The sequence below is a fragment of the Callorhinus ursinus genome, unplaced genomic scaffold (genome assembly GCF_003265705.2).
Source record: "Callorhinus ursinus isolate GAN/ISIS: 27379988/994484 unplaced genomic scaffold, GSC_fseal_2.0 scaffold4, whole genome shotgun sequence".
NCBI classification, from domain to species: Eukaryota; Metazoa; Chordata; class Mammalia; order Carnivora; family Otariidae; genus Callorhinus; species Callorhinus ursinus.
The window spans coordinates 133,435,891-133,454,548 of record NW_027397066.1 but is presented as its reverse complement, the minus strand read 5'-3'; the positions used below and the strand labels follow the sequence as shown (position 1 = coordinate 133,454,548).

General features: G+C 36.5%; 1 protein-coding gene across 12 annotated transcripts in view; it reads right to left on the bottom strand.

Annotated features, from left to right (window-relative positions):
- TMEM144 (transmembrane protein 144) overlaps nucleotides 1–18,658 on the bottom strand; it is a 74,501-nt gene that overhangs the window by 14,772 nt on the left and 41,071 nt on the right. For 9 of the 12 annotated variants that reach the window (XM_073892424.1, XM_073892433.1, XM_073892425.1 and 6 more), the window contains 4 exons: nucleotides 17,903–18,022; nucleotides 16,730–16,827; nucleotides 13,183–13,236; nucleotides 4,865–6,552 (listed from right to left, as the gene is read on the bottom strand). In XM_073892424.1, coding sequence (XP_073748525.1) covers nucleotides 6,469–6,552; nucleotides 13,183–13,236; nucleotides 16,730–16,827; nucleotides 17,903–18,022 — 356 coding nt within the window. In that variant the 3' untranslated portion in view covers nucleotides 4,865–6,468. Of the gene's footprint in view, nucleotides 1–4,864; nucleotides 6,553–13,182; nucleotides 13,237–16,729; nucleotides 16,828–17,902; nucleotides 18,023–18,658 lie in introns of those variants that run through there. The other 3 variants (XR_012378059.1, XR_012378060.1, XM_073892432.1) reach the window with 2 other exon arrangements.

Sequence of the window (18,658 nt, the reverse complement as noted above, 5' to 3'; positions counted from 1 at the left end):
AGAAAATGAGATACATTCCCACATGAAGACTTCAGCAGCTAAAAAAACAACCAAGTTAGCTCTGATGGCCTTTGTCTGCAAGAAGAATCTTCCTGTCAATATCAAGAAACTTAAAAAAAAAAAAAAGATTCTACTCGTTTTATTTAATCCCTGTTACTGCTTTTTCTATACAGAGATGTGTGCCTAAAATGCTTTATACAACATTCCAGGTCGTTCGTTTTGTTTTGTTTTCCTTAAAAATAAACAAACAAACAAAAATCACCTGACATTCTATTTCATTTTATAGAGGAAGAGAGGTATGCCCCATCTTGTACTATCTAAAGATGAAATACTCAACTCTGTTAGACAAAAAGCCACTTTCTGAGACCTCCACAACATGTAATTTTTCTACTTATTCTATGTTTGCTTTGCAGCTTAGCCAACATCTTTATCCGAGTAGAAGTATTGCCAGTATTAAAGGTTATGGGTTGCATTCGTGCGTCTTATTTTGTATGCTCACTGGATTGGTTTCCTAGGGATGGGACAATAAATTATCACAAACTTGATGGCTTAAAACAACAGAAATTTATTCACTCACAGTTAGTGGCTAAAAGTCTGGCAAGGTTGGTTCCTTCTAGGAGATCTGAAGGAGAACCCCTTTCCATGCCTGCCTCCCAGCTTTCAGTGGCTTCCCGCAATCCTTGACCTTCCTTGGGTCGTAGTTACATCACTCCAATCTCTGCCTCCATCTTCATGTGGCCTTCTTCTCTGTGTTTCTGTATCAAATAATCTCTTTCCTTTCTCTTATAAGGATACTAGTCATCGGATTTTGAGTCCATCCTAAATCCAAGATGATCACATTTTGAGATCCTTAATTTAATTACATCTGCAAACACCCTATTTCCAAATAAGGTCATACTCACAGGTACTGGAAATTAGGACTTAGACATATTTCTTGGGGAGCCATATTCAACCAACTACAATGACTAATTATTATTTGATGTTGCTGTTCATGAAAATGTGACAAAAGAGAAATTGAAATTAAAATGTAACAAAATGCTAATCAGAGGATTTCCACTTCTGGTAAAGATGGAGTAACAGGAACCATGTTAATCTTTATACATTAAAGAAATAACAAAATGGGTAAAATGTATGAAACACTGGACCACAGGCAGGACATGACCATGATCCTTGTCAGAAGGGGAAACAAATAGGTTGAGCACTGTAATTTTTCAATTTTACTGCCTAGATAGAGTTTGCAGGCTGCAGTGCTGTAAGGGGGAACACAGGGCCCAACAGGCTCCCTGAATTGAGTAGATAGAAATAAGAATTTGGGAAGGTCAAGGCAGGTAGAATATATGTATGTATAATTGGAGATCTAGAAAAAGAGGAAGGGGGTGGAGAATAAGAGCAAGTTAAAAACTTATAAGAAACAGAATAAATAATAGAGAAGAACACAAATCGATGAAATTGAAGCAAAAAACAGGGCAGGGCAAACTCAAGGAAATCTAGAGCTAATTTGTTGAAAAGATGGAATAAAATTGATAAACTTTTAGCTAGAATGTTCATAAAAAGAGAACAAATTATCAATATCAGGAATGAGAAAGTGGATATCACTATAGATCCTATAGATATGAAAAGGAGAATGAAGAAATATTATAAATAATATTATGCTAATAATGTCTCAATGTACATGAAATGAGTAAATTCCTTGAAAGACAAAAACTGAGAAAATTCACTCAAGAAGAAATAGATGACTTGAATCAACCTATATATGTTAAAGAAAATGAGGCCTAGATAGCTTTACTTTTGAATTCTACCAACCATTTAAGGAAGAATAGTATCAATTCTTAGCAAACATTTTAAAGCCACTACCCTGATATTACAGACCAATATCCATCATGAACACAAAAGCGAATTAAATCCAACAATATAGAGAAAGGCTAAAACACATCATGACCAAGTAGTGTTTACTGCGGAATGCAAAATTGGTTTAACATTTGAAAAGTAATCAATGTAATTTGCCATATTGACAGGGTAAAAAGAAAAACATGATCATCTCAAAAGATGCAAAAAAAAAAAATTTCACAAAATATAGCATCCTTTCTTGCAGTAGGATGTGTCATTCCTGATTATGTAGCCTCCAAGGTCAATTCCATGGTCCTACTGGATATTCTGTGAGCTACCTAAAACCCTTGTTTCAGAAAGTTGGCCTCATTCACCGTGAATGGCTCTTTCCTCTAATTCAAGCCATGCACCCTACTTTTGCTGGTAAAATCACTGGCATGTTGTTGGAGACTGATAATCCAGAACTTCTTCATATGCTGGAGTCTCCAGAGTCTCCATTCTAAAGTTGATGAAGCTGTAGCCATTCCACAAGCCCACCAAGCTAAAGAGGCTGCCCAGGAAGCAGTAAACAGTGCCACTGGTGTTCCAACTGTTTAAAATTGATCAGGACCATGAAAAGAAACCCGTGCTTCACCGAGGAAAAATATCTAAACATTGAAAAACTTAAACATTATGGAAAAAAAATTGCAAAATATAAAATAAATAAATAAAGGAAAGGAAACTTTGAACCTTATGTACCGAGCAAATGCCAGGTCTAGCAAACAGAATGCTAGTCCTAGATTACTTATTGATTTAAAAACAAAAACAAAAAAACCCACAGAAAATAGTAAAATATAAAAACAAATTAATGTTTTATAGACCCTGGGAAAAAGAATTTTTAAGCAAAGTACAAAAATTTAAAGCATTCCTTTCTTTAATTTTGTAATTCTTTACTGTGGAATAGCTCAGAATGTCACTCCTGTTTTAAATAACATTATTGATAACTGCGTAAGGAAACGTAATTTGGATTATAAAATTCTTGCTTTAATAAAAATTCCTTAAACAGTGAAAGAAAAGAAATTTGTCCTCATTAAAACACACACACACACACACACACAAATATAGCCTATTTTAATCAACTTTTAATCAACTTTAATGAGGTATAATTTGCATCCAATAAAATTCTCCCACTTAGGTGGACAGTGTTATGAGCAAATATATACACTCATGTAATCACCACTACAACCTAGATACAGAACACTTCCAGCAACCCATAAAGTTCCCTATACTCTTTGCAGTTAACCCTCATGCCTCAGGCTACCATAATTTGTTTTCTGTCATTTTAGATTACTTTTGTCTATTTGGAGGCTACCTAATCAGGAATGACACATCCTACTGCAATGGAGGCTAGAAAAGTGAGTTTCTAGATTCTATCTTTAGAAGGTGAAACTTTTAAGTTGGAAAATTTCTCAACTTTGCCTTGATCTCTTTTATTTGTGTGTGCATGTGTGTGTGCATGCTTGCTTTGAAATTAAAAAGTACTAAAAAAATGAAGAGAAAAATAAAATACACCCATATTTTCCTTACTTAGTCTCACTTATTTATTTATTTTAAGATTTTATTTATTTATTTGACAGAGTGAGAGGGAACACAAGCAGGGGGAGTGGGAGAGGGAGTAGCAGGCTTCCTGCTGAGCAGGGAATCCGATGCGGGGCTTGATCCCAGGACCCTGGGACCATGACCTGAACCGAAGACAGACGCTTAATGACTGAGCCACCCAGATGCTAGTCTTAATTACTTTAATATTTAGACACATGTTCTGAGCTCTTTTGCTATTGACTCTTTAACACATATTAAAGAACAAATATATGAATTCATTGCTATAAAAATTAGTGTTATAGATAATGCTCAAGTTTACATTGACCCCAGTGTTGCCATTCTTATTTCATTCATCCCCACTAGAGGCAAACATTATTATGAGATTTGTATATGTATTTTTCTAATTTTTTGCATATATAGGTATTTATAGACAAAAATATAAATTACTTTGATTCTTAAAAATTTACCTAAATGGTATCATACTGTGCACATGATTATACAATTTGCCTTTTTAATTCAATGTGTTCTTCAGCTCACCAATATTGATACATATAGGTCTAGTAGTTAGCAATTCTAAGTACAAATAAATGAATACAAGAGGAATACATGGAGATTTGGTAACTCTGGGGAAATGCTGCACTTAATAATTCCATAAAACTCATTAGGAATTTTGAGAAATTAGGAATTTTTATTTTGATAATAAACAATTCCCATAATCTGGATGCCAGTCTCATTGGGCTACCACTTCCCTACTTAAGGTAGTACCTTCTCTATAAATAGAGACAGAAAGCCAAGCCAAGAATTTGACCATACTAGACAAGGAAAAACAAAGCCTCAAAACTTCTAGAGAGGGGCATCTGGGTGGCTCAGATGGTTAAGCGTCTGCCTTCGGCTCAGGTCATGATCCCAGGGTCCTGGGATGGAGCCCTGCATCGGGCTCCTGGCTCAGCAGGGAGCCTGCTTCTCCCTCTCCCTCTGCCTCTCCCCCTGCTCATGCTGTCTCTTTCTCTGTATCTCTATGTCTCAAATGAATAATAATAATAATAAAAATCCCCATTAAAAAACAACAAAAAAACTTCTAGAGAGATAGGTGTTAACTTCTTAAATTGAGCAAAGAAAGTGGAGATTTGGTAATCACCTGTTTAGACTAACTTCTACATAGTAAGTTTTCTGCATGGTAACCATTTTGAAAAGCTTGTTTTTTTCCCCCACACTACTCTTACCTCTTACTAACACTAAAAGCATTGTGTGGTAGCAGAAACTGTGTAGTGGTAATAAGATTTTTTTTTCATTTTTCTTCTGCAATTGCCTTATTTCACATTTAAAATTTTGCATATAAATTGGCATTCTCAACTACAGAATAATTAAATGCTATCAATATGAAATTTGAAAATATATTTAAGTTAGCAAAATAGCTTTTGTGTCATGTCAATTTATTTAACAATGTTTTTTTTTAAGATTTTATTTATTTATTTGAGAGAGAGAATGAGAGAGAGAGAGAGAGCACGTGAGGGGGGGAGGGTCAGAGGGAGAAGCAGACTCCCTGCTGAGTGGGGAGCCCGATGCAGGACTTGATCCAGGGACTCCAGGATCATGACTTGAGCCGAAGGCAGTCACTTCACGGACTGAGCCACCCAGGCGCGCCCCATGTCAATTTATTTAAAGTTATCAACATAATTAATATTTCAGGTTAAAATTAAAATGAGTTTTGGTAAGGTGTTACAATCAAAGAATTCAATAATGAAATAGAGACTCCAGTATCATTACTTAAATTGCACTCAAATACAGGAATGAATAATAATTTGTTGTTTAGGTTGGTGGTGAGAGCAGTAGCTCTTACAAAACATTCTCCAATCTATAGACACATTTTCTTGCTCAAACAGTAAATAACAATTATAGCTAAGAATTATACAATGTTTGCCAAGTGCCAGATACTCATGAGCATGTTACGGATTTTAATTAATTTGAACCTTACAATAACATTATATTATCATTATCATTATGTCCATTTTATAGATGAGGAATCTGATACAGGAGGCTCAGGAACTTCTTCAAAGTCATACAATGAAGATGAAACCCATTTGGGTTAGTGGTATTCTGTCTCTTTTGAATATATATATATAAATAACATGTCCATTACTTTTTTTCCCTAATGAAAACCACCAGTTAAAAGTGGAAGAAAACTTCCAGTTTAAAAAGGGATTTTAGAAAAGCATATTTCAGAAAAAAAAAATTTTTACATACAAATAAGTGTTTGGTCCCTGCAAATTCTTATTCTAATAATCTAGACCCTCACTATAGCAACTGTAGAATTTCTCCCAAGTTTGGAATCACACAGACATATATGTGTGTATTTACGTGTAACTGTATATGTCTGTATATGTATTATACACATATTCTCAATGGTTGGAAATTTTTGTTCTCTGAAGGTGGATTTTATCTGGAGATGATCAAAAGCATTTTGAGGGGGTGACGTAGAGTTGAGCAATATTAATTTGAAGTAAAAATAAGTTTGGGCAAAAAATGAAATGGCCTTTTTCATATTCAGTTACTGACTCTGACGTTTACTTTTTCTGGCAAAGGATCTAGATAGCTTTGGAATCTAATTCCATTATAAGGTAAGGTCTCTCCCCAACATTTTTCTGCCTCTCTGCATTAACGAGGGTAATATGTTGGAAACTTGGTAATATGTTGGAAACTTTCATATACACAAAATTCTTTGTGTATATGAACTCCACACTGTTTTGCTGCTTATGCAACCCCGAGTACATATTGTGGTAAAAGGAGCACTCTCAGCTGTAATGCTGTAAGAAGGCGGACATTTTAGTCACCCAGTAAAGTCCTACCATCATAAATAGTTCATTAGAAGAATTTTCCATTTTTATACTTGACCGAAACTTAGTTTTCCTTTATTCTCACATTTGTGGGAAAAAAAAATCATTTACCCAGACCGGTTGAGATCCATTTGCTTTAAGAAAATGAACTCTCTTCTCAGCATGATCCCTCGGAGTCCTGTAGCAGGGTTCTCTTACCCACTGCTGCCATCTGCCGGTCTTGTGATTGTTAGAGTTTAGAGAAAGCAGTGCATAATGCTCCACTCAAGATGATGAAAAATGCAAATATCATCAATAGGTAGTTTTGTAGACCCTGAATGATAAAAAAGGGTAAGTGTAATTAAGAAAATCTGAATCAAATATGCAGAAAGCACAGAATATCAAAATTGCTAGGGACCTTACTAACCATCTGCTCCAGCCACCTGTGTGCCTTTTGCTATCCCTCCAAGTTATCACCCAGATTCTCTTGAAAACCCATTAGAACATTCCTAATTCACCCACTTAGTAAATACATGTGGGCACCCACTTTGCATCAGCATGTGCTGGGGTTAAAATGGCAAGCAAAATGTGCCCTTATTGAGATAATCATATAATATGGTAGATAGAAGTTAATCATCACAGAAAAGAATGTTACAAAGTGAGAGGGGTATTAATAAGGAAATGACCACGATTGTTTCTGAGGGGTGTTACAAAGGAATCTTAGTGAGGCTGGTTTGGACGGTGAGGAATTAAGCTTCTAACTGTAAGTACCAATTAATCGGGCAGGGAAACAAGTAGGGATTCCAGGTAGAAGGCATTTTATGTGCAAAGCTCTGTTGTAAGATGAAGTGTGATACTTGCCAGGGATTGAAAAGAAGTCAGTGTGACCACAGCTCTGAGGATTAAGTGGAGCAAAACTAGGTTGGAGGGCTATGGCCCGAGCTTATGGGGATCTCATAGGCCATGTAGACTTTGGGGTTTTATTTTTCCAAGTAATGGGAAGACATTAAAGAAACAGGCAGCCAGATATGGTGAAAAGATGGGATTCACATTTCATAAAGCCCACCCTTCTCTTGCAGATGGTGAACAGATTGGAGGGGTCCAGATGGATGCAAGGAGATAATGAAGGAGGCAACTACAGCCTTCCTGGGCACAGATGATGAGGTGCAGATGGAGAGACAGAGATGGATCTGAAGGGTGAGGAAGAAACAGAGAGACTAAGTTTGTCTTGCCCAGCTATGGGTAGGTGCGCTGGTCTTAAAGACGGGAAACACTGACAACCACTTCCCAACGTAGCCAGTCCATCTTTGATTAACAAAGAAATATCTTATTTTTTTTAAGATTTATTATTTATTTTAGAGAGGGCGAAGGGGCAGAGGGAGAGAGAGAATCTCAAAAAGATTCTGAGTGCAGAGCTTGACCGACCACCAGGCTCCATCTCACGACCCTGAGATCATGACCTGAGCTAAAATTGAGAGTTGGATGCCTAACTGGCTAAGCTACTTAGGTGACCCTAACAAAGAAGTACCTTTCTGTGTTAAGTAGAGATATTTTATTTACTGAAAGTTCTTTTTTAAAAAAATATTTATTTATTTGAGAGAGACAGAATGAGAAAAAAAGCACAAGTGGGGAGAGGGAGAGGGAGAGGGAGACTCCCTGCCGAGCAGGGAGCCCGATGTGGGACTCGATCCCAGGACCCTGGGATCGTGACCTGAGCTGAAGGCAGACGCTTAACCGACTGAGCCACCCAGGTGCCCCTATTTACTGTAAGTTCTATCTATCTCCAGGGGTACAGATAGATCGATTCTAATCTCTCTTCCACAAGATAAACCCTCAAACATTAAAAAGTAACTGTCTTATGTTCTTAAAGCTTTTTTTTTTTTCCAGATCAGTATTTTAGCTCCTTTGACCATGTTTCATATGAAATACTTTGAAGCTCCCTGGCTGTTCACATCTGAATGGTTGCCACACTGTCTATGTCCCTCTTTAAATATAAGTCCTGATGCTCTAAGGCAAGGTTTGAACATCACAAAGTAAAACAGGACCAGTACCTCCCTAACTTTGGATATAAATTCTAAAACAACACTGAGATCTCCTGACAGTCAAATCATGTAATATTCTTTTTATCTCTTATTAAGATTAATGCCCACATACATAGTGGGCATTAATTAATACATAGCCCACATTCCAAAAAGCATATATCCTCTTTCTTCAAATTCATAAAGAATTGGGAAAAAATGGATTAAATGACCTCTATTTGATGACCAGAGAGAGGTCTTTTAAGTTGGGCTGGGGCCAACTGAATTTTCTGATTCACTGTGAGGATCAATACTACCAGAAGTCACTCTATTACAAGTTCCACAAATGAAAGCACCACAAATCTTTGCCAAGTACAGAGTAGCTTATTTATACACCTGCACACAAACACACACTCACTCACTCACTCTCTCTCTCCTGCCAAGCTTTAAGGTTCCCTGACGTCTTGTCAGTTTTAAAGACTACAACCTTTACCTAGATACCAGTATTGATGGAGAGTAGGCACTCAAATACTTGCTCAAAGAATGAATACAATCAGGTGATTTCCAAATATCCTTTGTGAATTAGACAATTGCTACAATGACTTAAATAAGACAAACAATTATCAGCACTTTATACAACCTAATTATGTGACTACTTTGCTGAGCTCTCTCCTTTATTGTCTATGTAGTCAGAAGAATGATGTTCTCAGAGAGAAATATTTTTCCCCTTTGAGGTTAAGAATCTGTCCAAACTGCCTAGTCTCCTAAAGATAAAGACCGATTATATTTGGGCAATAGCAACAGTTTCCCTTTGTCAAAGGTGAATATTAATGCTTAGAAAGATCATGCTAACATTCTCCCCAAAGCACAAAGTTTTTAACTTGGATCTTTGAATTAGCTACTAAGATAACAGACCATCTTATTTTTTATCTGGGAGTTGCTACTGACCTACAAATTGTTGTGGTTGTAATTCCCTGCATTGGTATTTCTGTAGACATTGTGTCTAAAGTGTGTTTCTAAAGATAATAATGTACATCTAGCTTAAAACAGCTAAAAGTAAGATTCTAAAGCAAACTTCCCAAAGACGAACAGGTACCAGACATAAAAGAGTATTGGAAGTGGAAAGCCTCCAACTGGTGCCCGGATGGCATTAAGACTAACTGAAATCATTAAACTCTTTAGCACAAAAAGCGCTTGGATCTCAGATTAAATTCTTATTGCTATAGGTTGTAGACTTTCAAATATGTGTCTTCGAGTACTGCTTCAAGACGTAACTAATAGGACCTAAAAGTCGTAAAGATACGTGTTTTGCTTTTGTTTTCCTCTAGGTTCTTATCTTGTTTCTAAGAAAAATAATTTTTAAAGATTCTGACAGGGGGAGCCTGGGTGGCTCAGTTGGTTAAGCGTCTGCCTTTGGCTCAGGTCATGATCCCAGGGTCCTCGGATCGAGTGCGGCGTCGGGCTCCCTGCTTGGTGGAGAGCCTGCTTCTCCCTCTGTCTGCCGCTCCCCCTGCTAGTGGCCCCCCTTCTCACTCTCTTTCAAATAAATAAAATCTTAAAAAAAATTCTAATAGGATTTTGGCTTCAGGGTTTAGTTGATAGCTCTTAAATGAGTTGGCATGTGAAGCATTTAAAACTTGCCTTTAAACCACCTGTTAAGAGGTAATTAGGCACCTGCACTGAATGATAAGTCTCACTGGATACTTCTTAAGTTTTGTTTCCAGACAGATTTGTAAATTGTTTCTTTTTAAGTCCAGAAGGCCAATAAAAGTCATTCTTTGCTTCCAGCTTGGTCTTCTCTCTCTTTCTTTTTACATACATATTTGGCCAAACTTCAGAACTCATTCTCAAAATTTCAGATGGAACTCCACTGGAATTTTGTAGGAATCACACTGAATGTAATGGAAAACAACTGCTTACTAACAACGGTGAATTGCTCCGTCAGGAATGTGGTGAGCTTCCCCATTTGTTCTGATATTTTCTTATGTTCTATAGTAAACTTTTGTGGTAAAGTGAATGATTTTATAAATCTAGCAATTCCTTGTTGATTATTTTCCTATATTTTATAATTTTTGTAGTTTTTAACAGCATTTATTTTCCTTTTTTTTTTAAAGATTTATTTATTTTTTTGAGAGAGAGAGAGCATGAGCAAGGGAAGGAGCAGAGGGAGAGGGAGACAGAGAATCCTCAAGCAGAGTGCAGAATCCCCGCCACCTAATGCAGAGCCCCACGCAGAGCTCCATCCTAGGACCCTGAGATCATGACTTGAGCTGAAATCAAGAGCCCGACGCTTAACCGACTGAGCCATACAGGTAACCCTATTTTCCTCTTTTTAATTGGTTATTGGTGGCATATTAGAAAGCTATTGATTTTATATTAATCCTATATTTTGGCACCTTACCAAATGATCTTATTGGGTCTCAAGATTTTCAGCTGATTCACTCAGATTTTTTTATTTTTTTAAAGATTTTATTTATTTATTTGGACAGAGAGAGAGAGACACACAGCAAGAGAGGGAACACAAGCAGCGGCAGTGGGAGAGGGAGAAGCAGGCTCCCCGCGGAGCAGGGAGCCCGATGTGGGGCTCGATCCCAGGACCCCGGGATCACGACCTGAGCCGAAGGCCGATGCTTAATGACTGAGCCACCCAGGCGCCCCTCACTTAGATTTTTAAAGAAGATAATGTTACATGCAGATGATAGTTTCCTCATTTCCTTTCCTACATCTATTTCTCTTTCTTAATTTTATTTTACCACACTGGCTAGGATCTCCAGAAAATACTGAATAGTAACAGTGATGGAGAAATCTCTGACTTTCAACTGACAGAGAGCTCCTTTTTTTTTTTCCAGCTTTATTGAGGTGTAATTGAGAGAATTTTAGGTTTCACTTTAGCTATGTGTTTGCTATTGTTTTTTGATAGACCACTTTCTCCTATTTGTAGCACTTCTAAGAGGTTTTCTCTTAATTAAAAACTGGTTTTTAGGGCACCTGGGTGGCTCAGTCAGTTAAGCATCTGCCTTCGGCTGAGGTCATGATCCCAGGGTGCTGGGATGGAGCCCCGCATCGGTCTCTCTGCTCAGCGGGGAGTCTGCTTCTCCCTCTGCCTCTACCCCTCTCCCCCTTGTTTATGCTCTCTCTCTTTCTCAAATAAAAAAAGCAAACAACTGGTTTTTAATTTCAGCACATGTCTTTTGAATATATATTATCGCATAGTTTTTCTCTGTTTACCTAATATTATATTATCCTGATTAATTTGCATATTATGAACTTTCCTGGCACTCCTGAATTAAGCCCTACTTGGTCATGGCTTATTTAAAAAAAAAATCTTCTCTATTTGATCTTAGCTATCTTTTTAAAGGTGTCTTTTTAAAAAAGCTTTCTTTGATTATCTTTTAGTATCATTTTAGAGGACTCAGGAATTACCATTAGGCTCAATGGCTAGGGGTTCTCACTCTCAAATTCTTATAACTAGGGAAGAGGGTTTTTAAGTTCGTATCATTATTTAAAGTAGTAGTGACTAAAATAATTTTCAGATCCTTTACATTAAATCTATTCTTCATTAGTGCTTTTTACCTATAACTGCAAATAAGCTATGCTAACTTGTGATTTTCTAAGGCTTCAGGATGTTATACTGGATAATAAATACCCAATTCTTAAATAGCAATCATTATCCTTTGGGAGGCAGATGAAATATTTGCAAAGAGATTATGGCATGTTTTGACATAGAATTATTTTTTTGTGGAAAGCAACCCTGACTAAAATAAATGAGAAATGTGTATGGAAGCAATTTATGGGTCTATAAATGTTTTCAGTTGTCTTGGGCATTTTAAAAAGTACAAAAATTAAGATCTTGGTGCATATCTCCTAAACAAATTTATTATTTTTTAAATTTGAGAATCCTGTATTATCAAATTATGGCTTTCTAAATCAAAACATTTCACTTAGAATAAATAAAATGGTATTTTAAATCTAAAATTGGATAATCATTTTAAGGATTATCCAGGTACACAGGTTGCTTTCTGGTTGCCAGAGATTAGGAACATCAGATCTTTTTAGAACCAGGAATTATTTGTTACTGCAGCTGCATATGAAGACAGCAAATAGTACATATCTATGACACCTTGACAGAGTGTCTTTGATTTACGTATATTTTTAGTAAAAACTATTACAAAATACCATTCACATATATTCCTCAAATAAAGGTAAATGGGAAAAATTCTAAAACAATTAAAAAGTGTTTTAAAAATATTTTGTTTTTAAGCAATCTCTACACCCAACCTAGAACTCACAACACCGAGATCAAGAGTCCCACGCTCCACCAACTGAGCCAGCCAGGCACCCCTAAGACAATTTTTTTAATGAAAACACACACACACATCCTATAGCTATTTAATAAATGCAGTTTTAAATCACTATCATTTACACTTGAAAGGGAAGTGGTAGTAGTCACCTGCTACCATACTATTTTCCTATAAAATTGCTGGTTTGATATGGAGGCCTTTGGGAGGCATGAGAACCGACAGAAAAATCTATTCCCAAATTCCATTTGCCTCAGGGATATTTTAATCTTTAGGATAAAAAAATCTTTCATCTTGTTTATCTATCATGTTTTACATTAAATAAAATTTCCCTCTATCATATTTTAGTGGATTATGTAACCAAAATCTCTTAAGGGAAAAAAGAAAGTCAACTAAAGCATTTTCCCACTGGGGGCTGGGGTGGAGAGAAACATGTTTCATAATAATTATCATATCTTTAGTATTTTCTTTCCTTGTTAGGGATGATAACATTTTGAACATCTGAGTTTGTCAAATCCATTCATGTGTTTTCTGCTCTGGGCTTAGGGGTCACACACAGTTTTCAGAAAATGACACAAACATAGTATGAAATACCTTTCTTACCCGGCTCTACACCTGGTTTCTAAATCTGCGCTTTCTTGTACATACCTGTATTTCCTTAAACACGAAGACACCCCACATTGCAGCTATAAATCCTGGACCCTTGAATAAAAAAAAAAAAACTATTAAATTGGTTATTTTTTTCTGTGACTTGTACTCTACATAAATATAGTATATTGGAGAGCTGCCCTAATTCTTTCACTGAATAACCTTCTGTAAAAACAGTATAACAGTATTGTCGGGGAAAACTATTCATAATCTCAACCCTAAGTCAACATTAAACTAAGGTAGCACTTGGTAAAAAATGAAGATTTTTTGTTTCTTTATGATTTTCATATTTATTACATTGATGATGCTATACTATTATGTGATCTACTTTAATAAATGTGATCTACTTATAAAGTTTTAATAAGCAAGTGGTTTATTGTTTTCTAATGAACTTAGGATACTAGAAATGGGATTAATAGGAGAAAGTATAGGAAAAAATTTTTTTTAAAGATTTTATTTATTGAGAGAGAGAGAGAGAGGGAGAGAGAGAGAGGGAGAGAGAGAGAGAGAGAGAGAAAGAGAGCGTGCACAGGCAGGGGAAGCTGCAGAGGGAGAGGGAGAAGCAGACTCCCCGCCAAGCAGGGAACCTGGAGCAGGGCTTGATCCCAAAACCCTGGGATCATGACTTGAACTGAAGGCAGACGCTTAACCGACTGAGCCACCCAGGTGCCCCGAAAGTGTGGGAATAATTTATAACTTTTTTCAGCATGAGGCAATCTCAAGATGAACTGTGTCTGACATTAAACTTCAATGGATGCTAATGACAGTATTATAGGAAGATAGAAAAGCCATGTAAGGAAAAATAAACAATAGGTTTATTCAGACAAGAATGAAATAATCTAGGAAAGGGAAATGAGAAGAAATGAGGTGTAAAGAAAGGATGATTTTGTAGTTGGAAACTTGAAGCTATTTAAGTTTATTAACATTTTTTAGCTGAGAAGGAAAAAAAAATTGGAATTTGGATTAATCATGGTGTTTGTGGAGAAGGTGTATTGTATCAGCATTTTTATGATTCCTTTTCAAGCCCTGCACAAACTCTGGAAGAGTTTCTCATAAATAATTCCAACGTGTTTTTTCCCTTCCACTACTCCAACTGTCTACATGACTGGGTTGACAAAGTTTGACTCCACTCCAGGCATGTAAGCAAAGCAATAAAAATATATTACTCTCTGTTTATCAGTGTCTGGAAAATTCAACATCAAAAGCGCCAGGGAAATAGGTCAAAGCAACTGTCTTTTATCAATGACGTAAGGTCCTAAGCCTCAAAATCCAAACCAAACAAGAAGCATCTGGGTCCTTTAGGCAATTCCATACTGACTTTGGACAGGATGAAAAGAAACAACAGAAAAAGGGGATATAATATTAATGTTATCAGGCCAATCACTCAAGAATTTTATCCTCTCTAATCTGGAAATTTATTTCCCTTCAGAGAACATGATAGAAGACAATGCCAAAATATCACTGACCTTTGAGGCTTTCGGCTGATGATTTCCTAAATATTGGTTTAGACATGGTCTAAGGGTTATTGCGAGGAGTAGTGTGGTTAGAGGAAGTGGTGCTTTGCCAAAAGTAATGCAAGCATAAGTCAAAGTGTGTACATACTCTTTGATTCAGGCAAAGGAGAGCCAAATAGGAAGGACATCTTAGATAAGAGACACAGCTGTTTTGGCAATTGGGATTGCATATTTTCCTTTCGTAAAGTGAATATAAATTACATATTTGTAAATCAGCCTTTGAAAACAAGGTGAGTTTGAGCTACGTTGAGAAGCTGAACTTCTGGATAAAATGATTCAGCTTTTAGATTTATCAGTGAAGACATGGAGCAGAGGTAACAAGCCCTTGCTCCTGCTACATGGGTTTTTTCTTCTGTTTTCTTTTCTTCCCTCCTCCCTGCTCTCTTTCCCTCCTCTCCCAGCCTCTCCCATCTCCCCTCCCTTTCTTTCCCCTTCTCTTTTCCCTCCCTCCCTCCCTTCCTTCTTTCCTTCCTCTCTCTTTCTTTCTCTTTCCTTTTTAATTAAATGTTACTTGATAATAAACTATAGATGCTGCTTTCAAGGAACTCACAGTCGAGTTACCAGTGGGTATATAACAGTGGAAATATATGTACCTGGGAAGAACAGTGCTACTAGAATTTTTTTTTTTTTTGTAAAACTGCTCTTTTGATAAAATAAAAGTGATCATATTTATAATTGTTGAAGCTGGGTGATGGGTATGTTTGAAGTTTTCCATGAAAAAAGTTAATGTTAAAAAAATCCAGTTCTTCCAAGAAATAAAGATGAATATAAGATCCTTGAGGAAAAGACTGAATCTTTTCTGTATGTGGGAAAGGTTGTTTTTGACTAGAGTAACAAAAGTGACACCAAGCAAGAATCTAGTAGCAATTTTGTCCAATTCCCTCAAGTCCCAGAAACACCTGTTTTTCCCAGGTAAAAATCCCCCAAGCACCAGAGGAAGCTATACCTGGTGGGTGAGAAGACTTTGCTTATATCACAGTGGTTCAAGAATAATCTTTCTGGGCGCCTGGGTGGCTCAGTTGGTTAAGCGACTGCCTTTGGCTCAGGTCATGATCCTGGAGTCCCGGGATCGAGTCCCACATCGGGCTCCCTGCTCGGCAGGGAGTCTGCTTCTCCCTCTGACCCTCCCCCCTCTCATGTGCTCTCTCTCTCTCTCTCTCAAATAAATAAATAAAATCTTTAAAAAAAAAAGAATAATCCTTCTGACAGGCAAGTTTCCAAGAGCCACAGTGATTACTCCCATCGACTGTCTGCCCATACCTCACCCACCTCAGCAATTTATTTCCACGGAATTAAGATTTAATGTTTTATCCTAAGTCTTTACCATAATTTAATACAAGAAACAGTGACAGAAAAAAACAAATCTCTGTCTACTATAAATTTTTTTGAGGAATATTATTTATTGTTATTCAGTGTCCCCTCTAAAAGGCCCCATATGATACATTCTATTAAGAATTTAGTACTAGAAAATAACTGGTCTCTTCTGAGGAAATAATATGTTACCAGTTACAAAGAATTAGCTACCCCATTGTATTATTCCCTTTTGTAAGCACAAAGCAAAACTTAAGGTTTAATCACATAACTCATCCAGAGACAATAGTTTGCTTTAGGACTTCCTGAAAGCCTTTAACAATACCAAAGTACCATATGGGGAGTCTGAAGTACTTTCTGTCTCACAAGGTTGTGAGAATATACTCAAAAGCATTTTTAATTTGTAAATGTTCTACAGAGATAAGTATGTCATAAACAGCAAATTACAATGTATCCAAAATGACATTAGGTAAAATGACCAGACAAAAACTGCAAGGATATCAAAGATGAACAGACCTGCTAAACGAGGCTAGCGATGTTCCCTTAGCAATCAGGGACATGAGGTGAGAGGGTGTTGGTGAAGCTACATGAATCTGTTACACAAATTGTACTCCTAAAAAATTGCACTCCATGACAGTCCCCAGTGATTCACTAAGAATGCTTCAGAAAAATCAGATTTACATTTGAAAAACAAAAATTTGGAAAAACATTCAGCTACTTACAGCAGTGATTATTGGAAAACTGACCACAGCACTGAGAGCATGATTAGCTATGAACCAACAGCAGGTGGCTATTGCCCAAAGAACTCCTGACAGGAATCCTGAAATACACACAAACAGTGCACACTTACAAGCCACGTTCCTCTCCTGAAAAATCCACACTCCAAATAAAGTGGTAATATTAAAGTGCTCATATCAATGCATTCCCATCGACATATTTGGCCAACATCGTTTTATGATCATTTTGGAAACCAAGTCATTTTTTTTTGTTCTTGACTCCTGTGGGTATAATTATCAACCTTTTCATTTTACTGACATTAAATAAAATACCCAAAGTTGTAGTTGAGGTAAAGATTGGGTAGTGGAGAGGGACCTAGGGAAGATACTGGATCTGGGCATGCTCTGTGAACACCATTTACTTTAAACTTTCAACATAAAAATATGTGCAATTCAGAAGAGTGCTTATAGCTAAGGGGAAAAAAAAAAGCTCCTAGAATTTGAACGAAAATACCAGATAAAATTTTCAGGATACTTTAGCTAGGTGTTCAATAAATACCCTATCATTTTTTATAATGGTAGAAGGGCATACTTTGACCTAAATGAATCAGGTATTCAAAATGAATCTGATATATGCTTTATTTTGTTCTTAAAAATTTTTTACTTGTGGACTTATATTCCAAGTTGCTTTATGGCAAACTCCTAAATAAGTGAGATATTATATGTATTTTTCACCACCAGTGCCGAATGGATTAAGTCCAAAGCATGTGCATTTATCATATACCCTTTTCAAACTCTAAAACAATTTCTCCTTATTCTCCAGAGAAGATGTTTGTTTACCTAAGTAACTACAAAGTTCTATTGACTCTGACTTGTAATAAGCATCCTTAGATAATGAAGAAGAAATAATAAAGTCTGATGGTCAATACACAATGTATTTTGGCGCAGGAAGTCATCTTAGATTCACTGTTCAAGTTTCAGGTTCTGTAATGACTGGCACTTCATAGATTTTAAATCTTTCATATTTAGTGGTGAGTTGGGCCAAAGCAATAGGGAATGAATATGTACACAAACACAGACACACAGGATGGCTTGGTTTCCAGAAGATGATTATTCAAGCTAAGTGAGTAGAGAATACTTTCACAGAGTAAGAAGACTTTCTGCAGTAAATGTTCTCACCTGGCAAGACTGCTTCAGGATATAACTTAAGGTTATTTTTCATGGTTATACAGTAGGCCAGAAAATAGACTGTGCTTGTAAAAAAGATGCCACTGAAGTGTGCAAAAACGTAGTCTAAATCTGAAAATACAGATCACAAAACTCTCAAATGTATCCTTTTATTCATTTCAAATATACTTAGGTTCTAAAGATAAAACTCACCAAAATTAACCTGAAAAGTAAAGGAACCATTAATTATATTTTATCATCCTAGTTTTCTACATGCTGTTTATATAGACTTTTAATTAACATATTTAAAACTTAGAAATATTAAGTAGTAAATTAGTATAATCAGATCTAAAAGGCTGGCTTTTCTGATTATCTTGGAAAGATAAATAAGAAACTATAAATATTATGTGAATATGATCTTGTTTTTAAGAATAGGCTTCAGACTTAATTTTACTAATGGCAATTGTAGCAAATCTCCAAGTAGACTATAGTGGGGATGATGTGAAAAATATGGGGGAGTGCTGATTTTATATGGTGACCAATGTGGAGACCAGCATCTCTGTTGCAGATGACAGCTACATGGAAGGATATTCAGGAAGTTATCTCAAAGAGGGCTTTCTTTAGTTGTTTACCATAGGCCTCATTACATGGGGGGAGTTAACGACACACGATGATGGTCCAATATCTGAGAAAACCCACCCACACTGACTATTTAAACAGGTTGTCTTTTAGTCATACAGAGGGGTATCCCACAGGTTCTTGGCTGGG